Source organism: Acinonyx jubatus, chromosome E4 (assembly GCF_027475565.1).
Source record: "Acinonyx jubatus isolate Ajub_Pintada_27869175 chromosome E4, VMU_Ajub_asm_v1.0, whole genome shotgun sequence".
Taxonomy (NCBI): Eukaryota; Metazoa; Chordata; class Mammalia; order Carnivora; family Felidae; genus Acinonyx; species Acinonyx jubatus.
In genome coordinates this window covers 66,772,250-66,792,303 of record NC_069395.1, presented here as the reverse complement: position 1 = coordinate 66,792,303, position 20,054 = coordinate 66,772,250, and the positions used below count along the sequence as shown (strand labels likewise).

Here is a 20,054-nt window from a genome sequence, read left to right as displayed (position 1 = left end):
TTAAAAGGAAGGCTCATGCTACAAGAAAAGTCCCATAATCGTCTTAGGCTAAAAACACTAACCTCTCTCAGTGGAACCCAGAGGTCGGGAGAAGGGGCACGTGTGCACCGGGGTCCCGCGAGGACAGGAAGGGGAGGCCGGGCGGGCAGAGGAAGAAGCGGGAACTGTTCCCACTGGGGGCGGGGAAGTAACTGTCGTCTTCTTGTCCCTTGAAAAAAGAAATGTTAATAAGACTTGAAGGAACGGAAAGGCTGCCTGTGTCTAAATCAGCAAAGAAGGGAGAGTAAAATAGCCATTGGACCGACCTGTCAGAAATGAGGAGGGAGAGAAACAACAAAGTGAATAAACGGTAGCAAAGTAATACGGAGGGAATCTTCTCAGGCTGTGTCTGAAACGTGAGCGGGCCACATTCCCTCTCTAGGAGGCACGTGCCATCTATAAGAAGAACACTTATGTGATGGAAGACAGTTCAAAACTGCCAAGAAAGTAAAAGCAGCGAGAAAGCAGGAATGGCAATGTTACCATCAGACAAGACGGGACTGAATCTGAAAAAGCACCAAAGAGCAGGAAGGGGACATTTGTGAGGAAACGGCGGTGTGAAACCGGTAACTTCTGCGGAGAGTGTTCTGGGGACTGATGAACTTGAGCCTCACGTCCGCCCCGGGAAGAGGGTCGTCCTCCCCCATTTGAGGCTGAGGGAGCTGCGGGAACCGACAGGATTCGAACACAGGCGGCCTGGCTTTGGAGTCTGTGCGCTCAGACATCACACGCTCCGGTCCCGACACGTGGCAGACGGTAGCCTACGGTAGCACGTGTGCACAAACGTGCGTGTGGGTGCGTGGGGACGCGTACATGCCTGTGCGTGCTACGGGTGTGTGCTCCTGTGTCACCACTAGGGGGGATTTCAAATCCCCTTTCGGAATTAGGGCGCCCCCATAAGCAAGAGTAAGACAGATAATAGAATAATGTAAGCAACAAATTCGATTAAGAAGAGTTTTGTAGAACCCAACATCCCTCTAGTAGGCAGCACACGTTTTCCTTCATACATCCAAGGAACTCGTAGCAAGTTCAGCCAGGAGCATGGCCACGGAATAAAATCTTTAATTATTGTGTGGGCCACATTCTCGGATCGTAATCTAATAAGTAATAAAAATTCAACCCCAAAGATCTTAAGGTGGAAATTAAGAAACATGCCTGGAGATGTCTTTTATCGAAGAGGATGTTCAAAGGAAAATCACAAAGTATCTCAAACACAAAGGAAATGAGATACTTCACACTGAAACTATGACAGTATAAAATATGCTCAGAAAGGAATAAACTATGGCCTTAAATATCTTCATTATTAAAGAGGAAGTGCAGGAAATTCATAGTCATCTTAAGAAATTAGAAAAAACAACAAAAGGGACAAATGAATCTAATTTTAATAGTGATAAAATAGTACACAAAAAATAGTAGAACGGAAAAATAAATCCCAAAATTGGTTTTTGATAAGACAAAGTTTGAAAGTCTATATGGATCCAATGATTTCTGGGAAAATACGAATTATCAAAATTGACTCCAAAAAGATGAAAGTTCTGAGTGGACCAACTGCTATAAGACACTGCAGATAAACACCGGAATGAAATGGTTTCACAGCTGAGTTCATTCTGGACCTTAAGACACGGACATTGATATTATTTAAGCTGTTCCAAGCCTTAGAAAAAGATGGCAATTTCCCCAATCCATTCTATGAAACCATAATAGTAATGTGAATACCTGGTAAAAATAATATATGTAAGAATACAGGCTAGTTGTACTTAGGACCTGATGTAAAAAATTCTGTATAAATTATTGATAAGCTTCAGCAATGAATCAAAAGCCTAACGCACTATGACCCCCTAGGGCTGAGTCCAAGAACGCAAGAAAGGCTCGATAGCTGGAAATCTATAACTCGCTTTTCATGATCACATCAGTAGATGCAGAAAAGCCTCTCATTCAGGAAGCCATCAAAACCGTAGAGGAGAAAGCAGGAAAAAACCTCTCTGACCTCAGCTGCAGCAATTTCTTACTCAACACATCTCCAAAGGCAAGGGAATTAAAAGCAAAAATGAACTATTGGGACCTCATCAAGATAGAAAGCTTCTGCACTGCAGAGGAAACAATCAACAAAACTAAGAGGCAACCGAAGGAATGGGGAAAGAGATTTGCAAATGACCTATCGGACAAAGGGCTAGTATCCAAAATCTATAAAGAACTCACCAAACTCCACACCCGAAAAACAAATAATCCAGTGAAGAAATGGGCAGAAGACATGAATAGACACTTTTCCAAAGAAGACATCCCGATGGCCAACAGACACATGAAACAATGTTCAATGTCACTCGTCATCAGGGAAATACAAATCAGAACCACACCGAGATACCACCTCACGCCAGTCAGAGTGGCTAAAATCTACAAATCGGGAGACTACAGATGCTGGCGAGGATGTGGAGAAAGGGGAACCCTCTTGCACTGTTGGTGGGAATGCAAACTGGTGCAGCCGCTCTGGAAAACAGTGTGGAGCTTCCTCAAAAAATTAAAAATAGAACTACCCTACGACCCAGCAATAGCACTGCTAGGAATTTGCCCAAGGGATACAGGAGTGCTGATGCATAGGGGCACTTGTACCCCAATGTTTATAGCAGCACTTTCAATGGTAGCCAAATTATGGAAAGAGCCTAAATGTCCATCAACCGATGAATGGGTAAAGAAGTTATGGTTTATATATACAATGGAATACTACTTGGCAATGAGAAAGAATGAAATCCTGCCATTTGCAGCAACGTGGATGGAACTGGAGGGTATTATGCTGAGTGAAATAAGTCAGGCAGAGAAAGATACCATATGTTTTCACTCACATGTGGATCCTCAGAAACTTAAGACCATGGGGGAGGGGAAGGGTAAAAAAAAAAAGTTACAGAGAGGGAGGGAGGGAGGCGAACCACAAGAGACTCTTAAACACTGAGAACAAACTGAGGGTTGATGGGGGGTGGGGGAGAGGGGAAAGTGGGTGATGGGCATAGAGGAGGGCACCTGTTGGGATGAGCGCTGGGTGTTGCATGGAAGCCAATTGGACAATACATTATATTTAATATAAAAAAAACAATTAGAAAAAAAATCTGGGTTCGAAAGGCAGGACAGTGTCAAGTTGCTTAATTTTTCACATGACATCAATTTTTGCCTACCCACAAAAGGCAGGCAGAAGAAACTTCAAAAGCAGTATGTTCGAGTTGCGCATCAGCGGGATGAAACATGCATGACGAAAGGTACATTATGGGCAAGCTTCTGTCAGTAGTTCATCCATCGGTGGCTACGTTGTGTACCATACGAAGACACCTGCACAGTTTAACAAAGACATTGTTGGTGCCCTGTGTAGAGCACCACATGAAACCCTACTCGTTCCCTCAGGGAGAGGTTTGTGGGTGTGTTATTGTTCTCCACAGCTTTCCAAGACTTCAGTGGTCCCTCACAATATGGTCTGTTGGCTTCTAGCAACCCGGGAACTTCCGTGGCTGTCATTTGGCTGCTGTTGGCTATTTGATATATAGCTACCTGCGCCCTGACTGGTGGTACGACATGCCTTTTCATCACGTAGCGTTTGTGACCCATTCTTGGTATACAATTACAACTCAAAGAATTACTTGTTTATTTCTCTGTCTTAAGACCAACCGTTGGTTCATTTGAGTTTGGTACATTAATATTAATGTATAGATCTACATAATATCAATATAAATATAATACTAATAAATATCATAAATAAAAAAAGAAGTCTCTCATTATGAATTCAGACACCATTCCTGATAAGAACTCAAAAATATATAGGGATTATAAGGGACTACTTAAATATGGGAAAGACTACCAAAAAACTATAGCAAATATCATTTTAAATAGCCAACACTGAAGTTGTTTTTATTAACATCAAGAATCAAAAAAAACAAAAAGAATCAAACAGGGATGCTGATTACACCATTAACGTTCAGCATCGCCTCAAAAGCTCTGGTCAACGCAGTGAGAAAATGACATAATTCACATTAATGATGTCAGATCATATTAATCCGTATTAAGGATGAGGGAATAAAAAGAAAAGTGCACGTACAAGCTATATCGTCCAGTTGCAGGACAACTGAGCTGTCAGCACAGAGCCTGACGTGGGGCTCGAACTCACGAGCTGCAAGATCATGACCTGAGCCCAAGTGGGTCGCTCAATGGACTGAGCCACCCAGGCGACTCTGGACTAGCATTTTTGGAAGGAAAACAGGAAACAAAGATGAAAGGGAGGGGAAGGGAGCTGGAAGTTGAAGTAGAGAGGTGGGGAGGGGGGTCGGAGAGAGAAGCAGGAATGAGATCCACTCGGTGCAGGGAGTTCAGAGAACATCTGTGTAAAGGGGCCCAAGAAACCTCCCAAAGCCAGCGGGCCCTCCGGGAGGGATCTGACTGGAAGAGCAGGGGTCTCCAAAGACTCACGTCCCCTTGCTTACCCCGTTGTGCCTTCCGAACAGCTTGTGGTGTCTGTTCCAAATAATAGTAATAATTTTAATTTAGTAATTCGATGTTCAATAACAAAAAAGAATTAATGGATGAAAATGTATATCCTGATATTTTTATCCCTCTTGCTATTTCCACGTACAACTGACCCTTGGACAAGGCGGGGGTTAGGGGCACCGACCCCTGTGTGGTTAAAAATCCACGTATCACTTCTGATGCCCCAAAGCTTTATTAATAGCCTACTGTTGACTGAAAGCCTTACCCATAACGCCAACAGTCAATTAATATGTATTTTGTGTGTTATATGTATCGTATACTGTATTCTTACAATAAAGGCAGCTCGAGGAAAGAAAGCATTACTAAGAAAATCACAAGGAACAGAAAATCCATTTACGGGAACGGTGAAAAATTCACATATATGGGGACCCACATACGTCAAACCCACGGTTGTGCAAGGGTCAACGGTATTTTTAAAGAGAAAATACAGGTAGCTGTTGCGAGTTGTTGATTTTACGTGCAAACATCAAAGTGGGCTGCAAACACGTTCTGAGATAGTAAAGACTAGTGGATTTTCTACAGGTTGCCATAAAGGTGCTGGAGAACTCCCTGAATGCACAGACCGGTATTTCGTGGCAGAAACTGCACTACCTCATTGGGGAAGTGACTTACGGCGGCCGGGTGACGGACACCTGGGACAGGCGGTGTCTAAACACCCTTCTGCACAAATTCTGTAACCCGGAAGTGCTGAAAGATGACTTCAGTTTCTCCAGTGATGAGGTGGGAACAGGCATTTACTTACAGTACTTGATCACTGAAATGTAGTTGCGTTATCTAAAACCTGCATTTAAATGGATTTTCATGGTCACTTTTAATGGCTCTTATTAACTGCCAGCAGTGTAAAAACAAGTCACCATTTACCATGTCAGCTGACATTTCATCTTCCCATGCATCCTCTCAAGGCCAGAAAGACCAGGGTCTGACCTCTGTCCCCTCGCTTATCCAAGAAGCAGACCATTAGGTCAGCCTCCGTGCAGGGAGAGAATTGGGCTCCATGTTTCAAAGGGATCGCGTCCAAGAAGCTGTGGGCGTCTCTTTATCCAGCATAGTCCTGTTCGTCATTATCACCTCATAGGTTCTAGAAGGCCCGTTTTCTCCCCAGGGGATGTAACACGAGAGTCAGCCTTACAGAGGGGAACTTAGCCACACAGCTAATCGCAGGAAGAAAGAGCTGGTGACCAGCATGAAGAGCTCTCCCACACCATTAAGTAGCTTCTCAATTAAAACAAATGTATTATGCATTTCATAACTGGGATTTCATATCTTTTGACCACCTTCACCCATTTTGCTCCCCCCCCCCCCGCCAAGTGTTCAGACGGAGTCTTAACATCGTTGTCACATTCCTTCTACAGCTTCACCGAAGAAAGGCAGTTTGTTAAGGCTGGATTGTGTCCGTTATCTGTGGGTATGGGTCACTGAGGCAACAGGTAGTCAGAACCAAAGTGGTTTCCCTTCTTCTGTCTCTCTTCCCAGCAAGAAAGTTACTGTGCGTATCCCAGAGCCACACTTTACAAACGCAGTCGTCCCAAAGGTAGCTTTTGACAGGAGTGTCTGGAATATGCCACCCAGAAGTAAGGGGAGCCTTCTGTGTAAATGTTATGGGAATTTATATAATTTACGTATGGTATTTATATATTTGTATATGGTATACATTTTATGGGAAGAAGTATCCACACGCATTACGGAAAGTAGGTATCGCTCTGGACAAAAACTAACAAGTGGTTAAATGTTCAGATACATCAGCCAGTGCCGAAATCCGCGAGCTTGAGGGATTACATACACATTGTCCAGTCCTTACCTGACGACGACACGCCTGGGCTCTTGGGACTGCACCCAGAGGCCATAAGGGGTGGCAGAGAGATCCAGGGCCGGCACCTTGTGGACAGTCTCATTACCATGCAACCCGGGACCAGCGCTGACCTCGTGGTCTGGTAAGAACTCACTAGCAACAGTCGTTAGTCGGAAATTATTAAATATTCATATTAAAGAATTAAGTGTTAAGTGAATATTTAGGAATTTGAAGAGCTACAGTGCGGAACTTGCAGACAAATAAGTCTAAGATATAGTGGGGGTGCCCAGGCGGCTCAGTTGGTTAAGCGTCCAGTTCTTGGTTTTGGCTCAAGTCATGATTTTGCGTTTCGTGAGATCGAGCCCCGTGTGGGGCTCTGTGGTGACAGCGTGGAGCCTGCCTGGGATTCTCTCTCTGTCTCTCTCTCTCTCTGCCCCTCCCCCACTCATGCATGCGCAGGCTCTCTCTCTCTCCCTCTCTCAAAGTAAACTTTAAAGTGCAAAATACAAAACAATCTGAACAGAAACTAAAGTGTAAGAGGACAGTATGATGAAGAGGGCCAACGATACCACAGTCACAGGGCCTCAACACCCTTACTCTGCTTATCCATAAACATAGAATGCCTGTTTCCCCGTCAAGGCCATTGTGAGCTTTAAAAGCTGTAACAGATGGGGGCACCTGGGTGGCTCAGTCGGTGAAGTGCCCCACTTCGGCTCAGGTCATGATCTCACGGCTCGTGCGTTCAAGCCCCACATCAGGCTCTGCACTTCGGATTCTGTGTCTCCCTCTCTCTCTGCTCCTCCCCTGCTCATGCTCTATCTCTCTCTCTCTCTCTCTCTCAAAAATAAACAAACATTAAAAAGCTATAACAGACGTAACCCAAATTCTCAAGCCTCCGCAGCCTGTAACTAGAAGACAAGGTCACGTTTGTCAAGGCCACAGCTACGTGGTGTGAGCTCAGTGGCCTCACTACCTCCCCAGCAAAGTGTGTTCCTGAGGTTCCCAGACGTCCTCTCGGGTGCTCGTTCACACCGCTGAGGACGCAGGTGGCCCACGCAGGCCTCGCCTCCCTCTTTCCCTCGCTGAGTTCAAATCCCAGTTCCACCACCTGACTTTGCAGACTTGGGGACGTCACTTAAGTCTTCAAGTTCATCACGTTCGCATCTGAGATAATAACCGTGCCTACCTGTGGGGCTGTTCTCAGAATACGAGTTCCTCAGGTTAAGGGCAGCTTAAAAATCTAATTTTTCAATGTGTAAGTCTTACAGATTTTAACAATAATTTTTAAAAGGTCTTTGAATAGCGTTTGGTTATCTACTGATGTAAACGCTTTCAAGTATAATAATATTCATTACAGAGTTAATGTACTTCAGCTACCTCACTGCCAAACCTTCTTCAAATCTTGCAACAATTCTTATAAATCTAATAATTAAACAAATACGTGGGATCTTAAATTCTCTTATGTCTTCAAATATATCAACTTAGCTGAATTTCAACTCAAAATCATAAATTGAAACCAATTTCCCCACTTCCTGTTGTAAATAAGAGTCCCAAAGCTGACCTTCAGGTGTTAAGAGCCCCCAATCTCTTAACTATCATAAATACTGAAAATACCAACAAGTGCAGATTCCTCACCACGAAAGTACCGTCACTGTGGTTTTGATTCTGTTAGTCCTGTCTGCAGCAACTTCTCAGTCTTCCCCGGGACCAGTGGCGCCACTGTGCGTGACATGGGAGTTTGCCTTCTTGGTGTGCTTCGGGTTGGGGGGAAAAACAAGTAAATAAACTGAAACCGAAATTTAAACCACAACACGAGTGGATTCTTGTTGGGAACACGCATCGGATGCCTTGAACCCCAATTATACGTGTCGTTAAGGTCATCGCGACTCCAACCCCCGGTGATGGTGACGTTGCCCACGTCCCCAGGATCCGAGTCCACGTTCCCCTAGGCTGTTAGTCTGTGGGCTCACAGATCGGGTTTAGGGCCCTCGTGCTCTGCAGGAGCGCCAGCGGACCTGACCACCTGAGTCCTCAGTCTTGTCCTTGCCGCTGGTGCACGGGTGGCCCCGCTCTAGGTAATCCCCCTGTGACATCACCACAAGGCGTCTGGCTCTATAAAAGCTGGGCTGCGGCTTGGGCTTTGTGGGGGATGGGCGTGTGCGGCCAGGACCTTCTGCGCACAGGCGCCCCCGATGGTAAGTTCCCCCGAGTAAAACTGTAAGTGGTCCTCTTCGTCTGGAGGACACGTCTCCCTCCTCCACCTCCTAACAGGCTCCTAAGATACACATGTCTTTTTTATATTTTTTTTCCACTTAGTTCTAAAACCTCTGAACCTATTGGAACTCTGTACGCTTTGGTCTTCTCGTCTCTTTGTTGTTGTTTGGTTGTTGTTTTTCTTGAGAGAGACAGAAACCGAATGAGAAGGGGAGGAGCAGAGAGAGAGAGAGAGAGAGAGAGAGAGAGAGACACTCCCAAGCAGGCTCCATGCTGTCAGCACAGAGCCCAACGCAGGGCTCGAACCCATAAAACTGTGAGATCATGACCCGAGCTGAAACCGAGAGTCGGACACTCAGGCGACCGTGCCACCCAGGCGCCCCTTCCTGTCTCTGGACCACGAAACTCATATTAAAATGGTATCTGATTGGATCCTCACTGTGGCTTTGGCTGACCATCTGGTGCTCTCTTCCAAGGTCATTGCACTGACACAAAACAGGTATAACCGAGCCCTCCCCCCACTGACGGAGTGAACGCATCCTACCTTCTACGTGCAGGAAAGCTGCACACACAGCGAAAGAGGAGTGGCTACTTGGAAGTCTTCCCATGTGCCCCCAGAATATCAGGTTCAATTCCCTGCACGTCCTGCGCCCGTAAATACTGACGGCTGTGCCTCCCGCCTTCAACAAATTCGCCAGTAAGAAATGGGTTATGGGGCTGCTGTTCGCAAGCATGTTGAGTGTGTTTATCCGTGCCCCTCGGGCATTCTGGGAGGCTGGGATGGCTGCCATTATGCTGCCTGTGCTCAAAACATACTAGAAACTTCTCTGCATGACTAGATCTAAAAGATCCGTCCCATTTGACTTAACGCCCTCAGGGGTAGCAGAGTTGCCCTTTGAAGATGTGTGTTTTTTGAAGTCTTTTGAATCATCAGAAGCCACCTTGGACGAATGCCACTGAGTAACCTTGCTTTAAAGTCACCGCCTAAGTGTGAAAACAAAATGGGAAAACCTCCTACTTGGCGTGAGGGGTGAGCGGACACAGAAGCAGTGCACTGAGCGTGGCTGTGGCTTCCAGGCTGTCGCTCACCGTGCAGGACGACACCCTGGCTGTGTGAGACCTGGGTGACAGCTGAAACCAGCCCCTGCCAGCAGTTAGAGTAACAGCACGAGCTCAGGAGAGCGTTAGTGCTTAGAGCTCGTCCAGCTTTCGCGCTCTGCCCCGCCTGGTCCAGGCCTGTGCCCCCACGGGCCGCCCAGAGTCCCCGAGGAATCTGACATGCGGTTGATGACAAGCACACGCTGTCAGGTTGCCACCTGCACCTTCATTTCGGTATTGACACTTCACGCAGATGCATTCCGACGATGAATTGTCGACAAAGAAATCTTAAGAACCCTTTAAAAATACATATTTTCTTGGGGCGCCTGGGTGGCTCAGTTGGTTGAGCGTCCGACTTCGGCTCGGGTCACGATCTCGCGGTCCGTGAGTTCGAGCCCCGCGTCGGGCTCTGGGCTGACGGCTCAGAGCCTGGAGCCTGTTTCAGATTCTGTGTCTCCCTCTCTCTCTGCCCCTCCCCTGTTCATGCTCTGTCTCTCTCTGTCTCAAAAATAAATAAAGGTTAAAAAAAAAATTTAAAAAAATACATATTTTCTTGTAAACGTCTAAAGTGCAGGGGGCGCCTAGGTGGCTCAGTCAGTTAAGTGTCTTTTTTTTTTTTTCAATGTTTATTTTTGAGAGAGAGAGACAGAGCATGAGCAGGGGAGGGGCAGAGAGAGAGGGAGACACACAATCCGAAGCAGGCTCCAGGCTCTGAGCTGTCAGCACAGAGCCTGACACGGGGCTCAAACCCACAGACTATGAGATCATGACCTGAGCCGAAGCTGGACGCTTAACCAACTGAGCCACCCTGGTGCCCCTTAAGTGTCTGACTCTTGATCTCAGGGTCGTGGGTTCAAGTCCTGCATTGGGCTCCACACTCCTTGTGGAGCCGACTAGAATAAAAAAAAAAGGTTAAATTATAAATAAAATAAAAATTTCTCGGGAAGCAGGGCAAGGGGCCAGTTTTATCCCGACCGTTGATTTCAGCTCGGGTCGTGATCTCACGGTTGATGAGGTTGAGCCCCGCGCCGGCTCCACGGCCGGCCGCTTCCTCATCTGTAAGATGCACGGACTCCATCGTGTGCCTAGTCGCGTGCGTGCGGCTGTGAAGCGGCTTGGCCCGGGCCTGAACAGCGGGCTGTCCTGGGTCACACAGATCCGCATCTCTCCGTGTCCTTTGTAGTCCCGAGCAGAGTAACGACAAACTGCTGATGGAAATCCTGTCTGACCTGCTACTGCGGCTACCGAGGTCTGTGGAGAAGGAAGAATGTGCTGGAACACCCAGCACCTTGAAGTGCATCATATCCAGCCCCCTCTGGGAGTCTCTCTGTAAGAGCATCCAAGGTAGGCACAGGACGTGCGTCCTCGGGGAAGGACTCTGGCCCCAAGGGGAAGGGGTGGGGGTCCCCCAAGACCCCACAGAAGCAGCCAGGCCGAGTGAGGTAGGCAGTGCGGTCTCTACGCCCCCCCCTTCCCACTCTCCAAGCTGAGAGAACACCCCCTCCCCCTCTCCAAGCTTGGGGCAGAGAAGGAAAGGGTGCTGTAGCTTTGTCTTCCTTTCTGGTTTTGTTGGGGCAGGGGGGTAGGGGGTGGGTGGCTGGGAGACTAAAAGTGAAGAAATATGCTTGTAGCAAAGCAGGAAGGAGCCGCCCTGCCTGAGGTTATAGAGCAGCTGGGGGGGGGGGTCCCTGCCCCCCCCCCCGACCTGCCTGCGGAGCACGAGGAACGTGGACCCTCTGACCGGCGGCCCCCGCTCTGAGGGCTCTGGAAAGGGGGCAGGCCCAGGGGTGACAGGGCACCCAGCCCCGGGGGCCAGCGTCCGGGCCGTGGCAAATGACCCAGTTAACTTCTCAACATCCACATCTTAACCGTTTATTTTTGAAAATTTTTTAAATATTTATTTATTTGGGGGAGAGCACAAGTAGGGAAGGGACAGAGAGACGGGGACAGAGGATCTGAAGCGGGCTCTGAGCTGACGGCACAGACCCCGAGGTCAGGCTTGACCCCCCCCAAACCGCGAGATCATGACCTGAGCCAGTCAGACGCTCAACCAGCTGGGCCACCCAGGCGCCCCTATACCTTACCCCTTCAAAGAAAGTTCGTCGGGAACCCAATGCTGAGCGGTAGTCTGTGACATCGGTGCTGTTGTGGAGTCGGAACCACGGTCAGCACCCTAGGGCTGTGGCCAGGTCCAGCCACCGTTCATTCCTGTGCAGCCTGAGAGCTAAAAGGCGTCTCACATTCTTTACTGGTTGGAAAAAACCAAAAGAATATTTTAGGACCCACAAATATATGAAATATGAACGCAAGGGCTGCTGCACAAATAAAACTTTATTGGCAAACGGCCAAGCTTATCGGTTTTGTGCGTCTGCGCCTGCGTTCGCACCACGGAAGCAGAGCCCAGCAGTCGTGACGCAGACGGGGTGGCCACGGAGCCTGAAGTAATTCCTGATTTTCTGCAGAAAGTGTGTTGCGATCCCTGGTCTTGGCACATGAAGTTCCTCCCATTTCCAAAGCCTGTGTTTCTCCTTTTATCTGAAAAATAACCTAATGTTCTGTCTTTCTCGATCCAGGCTATGATCCCCTCATCCACTGTGTCCTGCTAACCTTTCTGAGCCAAGAAATCGAACGATTTGATAAGTTCTTACTTGTTGTGCATGAATCTTTGAAAGGCCTTCAACTTGCAATAAAAGGAAAAACCATCCTCACCCAAGAACTGGAGGAAATGTATGAGTCTTTTCTCAATGGAAGAGTGCCTACGCTGTGGCAGGTGAGAGCCGTCACGCTACCCCGTTAACTGCTGAGCCGTAAGCGTGGGGTGCGGGCAGGGGGCGGGGGGCGCTCACTGTGGCACCTGATGAAGTATTAAGTATTACTGAAAGATGCTGACGTACGTTTGGTGTGAGCATGTATTAATAAAACCTCTTAGAGGGCAATCTGGCAATTCCACTCAGATAAATTTAAGATGTGTTGTTAATTTTAAGTTTCAGAAAATGACGTCATTTTTAGAGATTATACAAACCTATATACTAATGTGTGCATACATGTGCTTATAAAAACGCATCTATGCTTTAGATTCAAGAACCCCCAACCGAAAGTCTTGGAAGAAAATGCACAAACAACTCTTCCCAGTGGTGGCCTTAAATGAGGGAGACTGGAGGGTCTTGTGGGTGGGAAAGAGGCTTTAACTTTACATTTTACGTATCCTTGTACCTTACTGTACGGTTTTGATTTTTTTTTTTATCACATTCATGTCTTTTTAAGTTTTTATTCTGGTATAACTGACCTACAGGGTTAGATTAGCTTCAGGTGTACAGGACAGTGATTGAACACGCGTATTCACTACTCTGTGCTCATCACGACAAGGGTGCCCCTTAATTTATCACCATCACCTATTTCACCCATCCCCCCCCCCCGCCACCTCCCCTCTGGTGACCAGCAGTGTGTTCTCTGTAAGTTAAGAGTCTGTTTTTTGATTTGTCTCTCTTTTTGCTTTGTTTCTTAAATTCCACATTTGAGTGAAACCATATGGTATTTGCCCTTCTCCGTCTGTTCTTTCGCTTAGCATGATACCCTCTAGACCCATCCACGTTGTAGCAAATGGCAGGATTTCATCCTCTGCTATGGAGGACTGCTATGCCGTCGCGTACGTATGCCTCTTTGTCCGTCCACTTGTCTACCGATGGACTTGGGTTGTCTCCACCCTTGGCTACCGTAAATAGTGCTGCAGTAAACATCAGGGTGCACATATCTTTTCGAATTAGTGTTTTTGGTTTCTTTGGGTAAATACCCAGTAGTGGAATTACTGATCATATGGTGATTCTACTTTTAATGCTTTGAGGAAACTTCATACTGTTTTCCAAGTGGCTGCACCAGTGTGCATTCCCACCAGTAATGCAAGAGTGTTCCCCTTTCTCCACATCTTGGTCAATATTTGTTGTTTCTTATGTTGTTGACTTTAGCCATTCTGACAGGCGTGAGGTGGTATCTCATCGTGGTTCTGATTTGCATTTCCCGGATGATGAGTGACATTGAGCATCTCTTCATGTGTCTGTTGGCCATCTGGATGTCTTCTTTGGGAAAATGTCCGTTCGTGTTTTCTGCCCATTTTTAAATTGGGTTATTTTTTGGTGTTGAGTTGTGTAAGTTCTTTATATATTTTGGGTACTAACCTTTTATCAGATCTGTCATTTGCAAGTATCTTCTCACATTCAGTAGTTGTCTTTTAGTCTCGTTGATTGTTTCCTTTGCTGTACAGAAGCTTTTTATTTTGATTCAGTCCCAATAGTTTATTTTTCTTTTGTTTCCCTTTTCCCAGGAGACATGTCTAGAAAAACATTGCTACAGCCAATGTCAGAGGCATTACTGTCTGTGCTGTCTTCGAGGATTTTATGGTTTCAGGTCTCACATTTGGGTCTTTAATCTATTTTGACTGTCATTTTTGTGCGTGGTGTAAGAAAGTGGTTCAGTTTTATTCTTTTGCTTGTAACTGTCCAATTTTCCCAGCACCATTTGTTGAAGAGACTGTCTTTGTCCCATTGCATATTCTTTCTCTTTTGTTGAAGATTAATTGACCATAGAATTGTGGTTTCACTTCTGGGCTCTCTATTCTGTTCAGTTGATCTGTGTGTCTGTTTGTCTGTAATACCATCCTGTTTTGATTACTACAACTTTGTTGTAGGTCTTGAAATCTGGGATTGTGACACCTACACTTTTAGTCTTCTTTTTCAAGATTTCTTTGGCTATTTGGAGTCTTTTGTGGTTCCATACAAATTTTAGGATCGCTTGTTCTAGTTGTGTGAAAAATGCTATTGGTATTTTCATAGGGATTGCATTAAATATGTAGATTGCTTTGGGTAGTATGGATTGCTTTGGGTAGTATTGTTAAATATTTTAACAATATTTATTCTCCCAATCCATGAGCATAGAATATCTTTCCATTTGTTTGTGTCATCTTTAATTTCTTTCATCAGCATTTTATAGTTTCCAGAATATAGGTCTTTCAGTCCTAAACTCTTTAGTCAAGTTTATTCCTAGGTATTTTATTATTTTTGGTACAATTGCAAATGAGACTGTTTTCTTAATTTCTCTTTCTGTTGCTTTATTATTGGTGTATAAAAATGCACTGGATTTCTGTATGTTGATTTTGTATCCTACAACTTTACTGAATTCATGTATTAGTTGTAGAATTTTTTTGGTGGAATCTTTCGGGTTTTCTATCTACAGTGTCATGTCACCTATAAGTAGTAAATTTTTACTTCTTCTTCACCAATTTAGATGCCTTTCATTCTTGTCTGATTGCTGTGGACTTTCAATACTATGTTGAATACAAGTGCTGAGAGTGGACATCCTTGTCTTGTTCTTGATCTCAGGAGAAAAGTTCTGTTTTCCCCATGAAAGAAGCGATGTTTGCTGTGGGTTTTTCATATATGCCCTTTATTATGTTGAGATACCTTCCCTCTAAACCTACTTTGTTGAGTGTTTTTATCATGAATGGATGTTGTACTTTGTCAAATGCTGTTTCTGCATCTATTGAAAGGATCATATGGTTTTTATCCTTTCTCTTATTGATGTGATGTATCATGTAGATTGATTTGTAAATATTAAATCACCCTTCCATCCCAGAGATAAACCCCACTTGATCATGGTGGATAATTTTTTTACTGTATTGTTGAATTCGGTTTGCTAGTGCTTTGGTCAGGATTTTACATCTGTGTTCATCATGGATATTGGCCCGAGTTCTTTTTTTTTGTAGTGTCTTTTTCTGGTTTTCTGTATCAGGGTAATGCTGGCCCCATAGAATGAATTTGGAAGCTTTCCTTCCTCTTCTATTTTTGGAATAGTTTGAGAAGAACAGGTATTAACTCTTCTTTAAATGTTTGGTAGAATTAGGGGCGCCTGGGTGGCTCAGTATGTTAAGCGTCCGACTTCAGCTTAGGTCACGATCTTGTAGTTCATGACTTTGAGCCCCACATCAGGCTCTGTGGTGACAGCTCAGAGCCTGGGGCCTGCTTTGGATTCTGTGTCTCCCTTTCTCTCTATCCCTCCCCCACTCATGCTTTGTCTCTCAAAAATAAGTAAACATTTTTAAAAAATTAAGTGGCGCGCCTGGGTGGCTAAGTTAAGTGACTGACTTCGGCTCAGGTCAGGATCGCATGGTTGTGAGTTCGAGCCCCATGTCGGGCTCTGTGCTGACAGCTCGGAGCCTAGAGCCTGCCCCAGGTTCTGTGTCTCCCTCTCTCTCTGCCCCTCCCCTGCTCATGCTCACTTGCTCACACGCTCTCTCTCTCTCTCTCTCTCAAAAATGAATAAACATTAAAAAAAATAAAAATAAATTTAAATGTTTGGTAGAATTTACCTATGAAGCTGTCTGGTCCTGGACTTTTGTTTGTTGGAAGTTTTTTGATTACTGATTCAATTTAATTGCTAGTAATTGATCTGTTCAAATTTTCTATTTCTTTCTGATTCAGTTTTTGGAGTGTATATGTTTCTAGGAATGTATCTAGTTCTTCTAGGTTGCCCAACTTGTTGGCATACCATTTTACGTACTGTTCTCCTATAATCTTTTTATTATTCTGTGGTGTCAGTTATTTTTTTCCCTCTTTCATTTCTGATTTGATTAGTTATTTGAGTCTCTGTTTCTTTTTTTCTTTTTTTTCTTTTTGAGGAGCCTGGGCTACGCTCATCAATATTGTTGATCTTTTCAAAACTCCAGCTCTTGGTTTCATTGACCTGTTCTATGTTTTAAATTTCTGTTTCATTTATTTCTACTCGAATTTCCTTCCTTTCCTTTCCTTTTTGGTTTTATTTGTTCTTTTTCTAGCTCCATTAGGTGTAAGGTTACGTTGTTTGAGTTTTTCTTGCTTCTTGTGGTAGCCCTGTGTTGCTATAAACTTCCCTCTTAAAACAGCTTCTGCTGCATCCCAAAGATTTGGGACCATTATATTTTCATTTTCATTTTCTCATGTGTTTTTTATTTTATTTCCTCTTTGATTTCTTGATCAAATTGATCCATTTATTATTTAGTAGCATGTATTTAACCTCCATGTATTTGTGTTCTTTCCAGATTTTTTTCTCATTGATTTTTAGTTTCATAGAGTTGTGGTAAGAAAAGATGCATGCTATGACTTCAGTCTTTGGAATTTGCTGAGACTTGTTTTGTGGCTGGATATGTGATCTGTTCTGGAGAATGTTTCATGTGTACTTGAAAACAATGTGAACTCTGCTGATTTTGGATGGGATGTCTGAATATACCTGTTAGATCAGCTGCCCCAGTGTGTCATTCAAAGCCACTGTTTCCTTGTTGATTTTCTGTTTACATGATCTGTCCATTGATGTAAGCAGGGTGCTAAAGTCCCCACTATTTTTGTATCCTTATCAATTGCATCCTTCATGTTATTAGCTGCTTTATGTATTGGGGTGTTCTATGTTGAGTGCATAAATATTTACAATTGTTATATCTTCTTGTAGGATTGTCCCCTTTATTATTATATACTGTCCTTCTTTGTCTCTTATTACAGACTTTGTTTTAAAGTCTATTTCGTTCAATAAGAATTGTTACCCTGGCTTCCTTTTCACTTCCATTTACGTGATAAATGCTTTTCCATCCCTTCACTTTCAACCTGCAGGTGTCTTTGGGAATGAAATGAGTCTCTTGTAGGCAGCATATAGATGGGTCTTGCTTTTTTATCCATTACGTCACCCTATGTCTTTTGATTGGAGCAAAATGGATTGCGTCCATTTACATTCAAAGTAATTATTGATATGTATGTACTTACTGCCATTTTGTCACTCCTTTTATGGTCGTAGTTCTTCTCTGTTCCTTTCTTTTGAGAGGTCCGCTGCTTTCTTTAGTGATATATTTGGATTCCTTTCTCTTTATTTTTTGCATATCTGTTACCAGTTTTTGATTTGTGGTTAACATTCGGTTTGCATATAATGTCTTATGTGTATAGGAGTCTATATTAAGTTGATGGTTGCTTAAGTTTGAACCCATTGTAAAGGCACTAAATTTTTACTCTTCCCCATGGTGTGGGTATCTGGTATCATACTTTACATACTTTAATTTTGTGAATCCTTTGACAGATGTTTACGTATATACTTATTTCTTACTGCTTTTGTGATTCCTGCTTTTCTTATTCCTGTTTATGGTCTTTCCTTGCCTCTCAGAGTCCCCTTTATCGTTTCTTGTGGGTCTGGTTTAGTGGTCATGGACTCCTTTAAACTTTGGGAAGCTCTTATCCATCCTTCTATTCTGAATGATAGCCTTGCTGGATAGAGTATTCTTGGCTGCAGGCTTTTCCCTTCAGCACTTTGATTATATCATGCCCCTCCCTTCTGGCCTGCAAAGTTTCTGCTGAGAATGCAGCTGATTGCCTTATGGGATTTCCCTTGTATGAAACTGCTTTCTTTTCTCTTGCTGCTTTTAAAACTCTCTCTTGATCCATGCTTCTTGCCATTTAAATTCCTCTGTGCCTTGGTGTGGACCTCCTTTGGTTTTGTTAGGGGCTCTCTGTGCCTCCTGAATCTGGACTTCTGTTTCCTTCCCCAGACTCAGGAAGGTTTCAGCTGTCATTTTTTTCAAATAAATTTTCTGTCCTCTTTTCTCTCTTCTCCTTCTAGGACCCCAATAATGCAAATGTTATTAGGCTTGATGGTGTCACTGAGTTCCCCTAACTTGTTCTCATTTTTTCTTTTTCTCAACTACTCAGCTTGATTTCTCTCCATTACTCTGTCCTCCAGGTCACTGATCTGTTCTTCTGCTTCCTCTACTCTACTATTTATTCCATCTCGTGTATTTTTAATATCAGTTATTGTGTTCTTTGTCACTGATTGGTTCTTTTTTATGTTTTCTGTCTCTGTGTTGAGGGTCTCACTGAGGCCCCCCACTCTTTCTCAAGTCCAGTGAGTATATTTATGACCATTACTTTAAATTCTCTACCAGGCATATTACTCCATTACTCATTTCATTTCATTACTCCATCTCCATTTCATTTAGTTCTCTTGCTGCGATTTTTGTCCTGTTCATTCACTTGGGACATATTCCTTTGTCTCTTCATGTTGTCTAACTCTCTGTGTCTGTTTGTGTCAGCAAAGCCAGCTGCGTCTCCCGCACTTAAAGCAGTGGCCTTAGGAAGACGAGGTCCCGTAGTGCCCCGCAGTGCAGTGTCCCCTGTTCATGGGAAAATGGCACTTCAGGGGTGTCCCTGTGTGTGTTGCTACAGGGGTGTCCTACTGCAGCGGCTGAACCGTGTTCGCCTTCCGTGCAGTGGCTCTGCCTGTTGTGGGCAGGGTCCGGTCCCTGTGCGGTTAGTGGGTCGGTCTGGGGCGCGGCGGATCAGAGCAGGAGTTTGCTAGAGATGCGGTAGCTCCACTGCAGGGCACTTCCCCTGTGTGGTCCGGAGAAACTTGCATTGGTGGGCAGGGCCGCAATCAGACCCGATGTCCGCCCCCAGCCCACCGCTGGGGCCACACAGTCAGACTGGCGTGTACCTTATCTTCCCCTCTCCCCGGGGCAGGACTCACTGTGGGGTGGTGTGGCCCCGTCGGGGCTGCTCGCACACGGCCAGGCTCGTGGCGCCACTCTGGATGGAGTCCTGCCATGGGCACGTCGGAGGCTGATCCGCAGGAGAACAGGGGATGTGGGGTGCACAGTCTGCCGTGGGAGGGGCCTGCACGGAGGACTGGCTGGAAGGGCGAGTGAAGAAGAGTGCAGGGGCAGGGCACACTGTTAGCATCCTAGGTGGGAGTGTTGCAGCTGCACCCGGTTCCCACAGGTGTACCTAGGTTGGGGGAGGGAGATGGTGCTTGCCACCTCCTCTGTTGTGTAGAAGTGTCCAGAGGACCTCTGTCACCCCAGGACAGGCTCTGTGAATAGCATACAAATCCCTCTCTCTTGGCCCAGGGCTGGGGGAGCGGGGGCGGGGGAGGGGTGGTCAAACAGCCCCTTCTGCGCTGAATCTCCACAGGCTATTTGTTGTTCTGTCTCTTTAAGGGCGGGGACTCAGTTTCCTCTCGCCTTCCTGCCTCTCCCAGGGCTGAGCTGCTGATTTTTAAAGCTCCAGGGGTTAAGCCCCACTGGTTGTAAGAACTCACAAAGCCACAGTTCTAGGGATTTGTCTTCCCTGGGCGGGGGGGGGGGGGAAGGGGGGGGCTGAGATTGTGCCTGGTGCCTGGTGTGTCCACTCCTCTCCCCCTCTGCACCCACCTCCTCCCTGCCTCCCACCAAAGGTCTGTTCGGACTGTGTCTCCTTTCTGGCCCTTCTTGATGTGGCCTCTTCTCTACTGAGCCATGGCAAGTATGTCCTGCCAGTCTTCGTGTGATTTTCTGAGTTATTTACACTGATGTGGGGGTTAACTTGGTTGTATCTGTGGGACGAGGGGAGTGTAGGGT

General features: G+C 45.4%; 1 protein-coding gene across 6 annotated transcripts in view; it reads left to right on the top strand.

The window, feature by feature from the left end:
* Positions 1 to 20,054, top strand: part of DNAH14 (dynein axonemal heavy chain 14) — a 324,348-nt gene that overhangs the window by 288,545 nt on the left and 15,749 nt on the right. For 5 of the 6 annotated variants that reach the window (XR_008293043.1, XM_053209129.1, XM_053209131.1 and 2 more), the window contains 4 exons: positions 5,083 to 5,280; positions 6,295 to 6,491; positions 10,845 to 11,005; positions 12,235 to 12,431. Coding sequence is in view for 4 of the 6 variants with exons in the window: in XM_053209129.1 (XP_053065104.1) it covers positions 5,083 to 5,280; positions 6,295 to 6,491; positions 10,845 to 11,005; positions 12,235 to 12,431 (753 nt within the window). In the remaining 2 variants the exon portion in view is untranslated. Of the gene's footprint in view, positions 1 to 5,082; positions 5,281 to 6,294; positions 6,492 to 10,844; positions 11,006 to 12,234; positions 12,469 to 20,054 lie in introns of all 6 variants that reach the window. The other variant, XR_008293044.1, reaches the window with a different exon arrangement.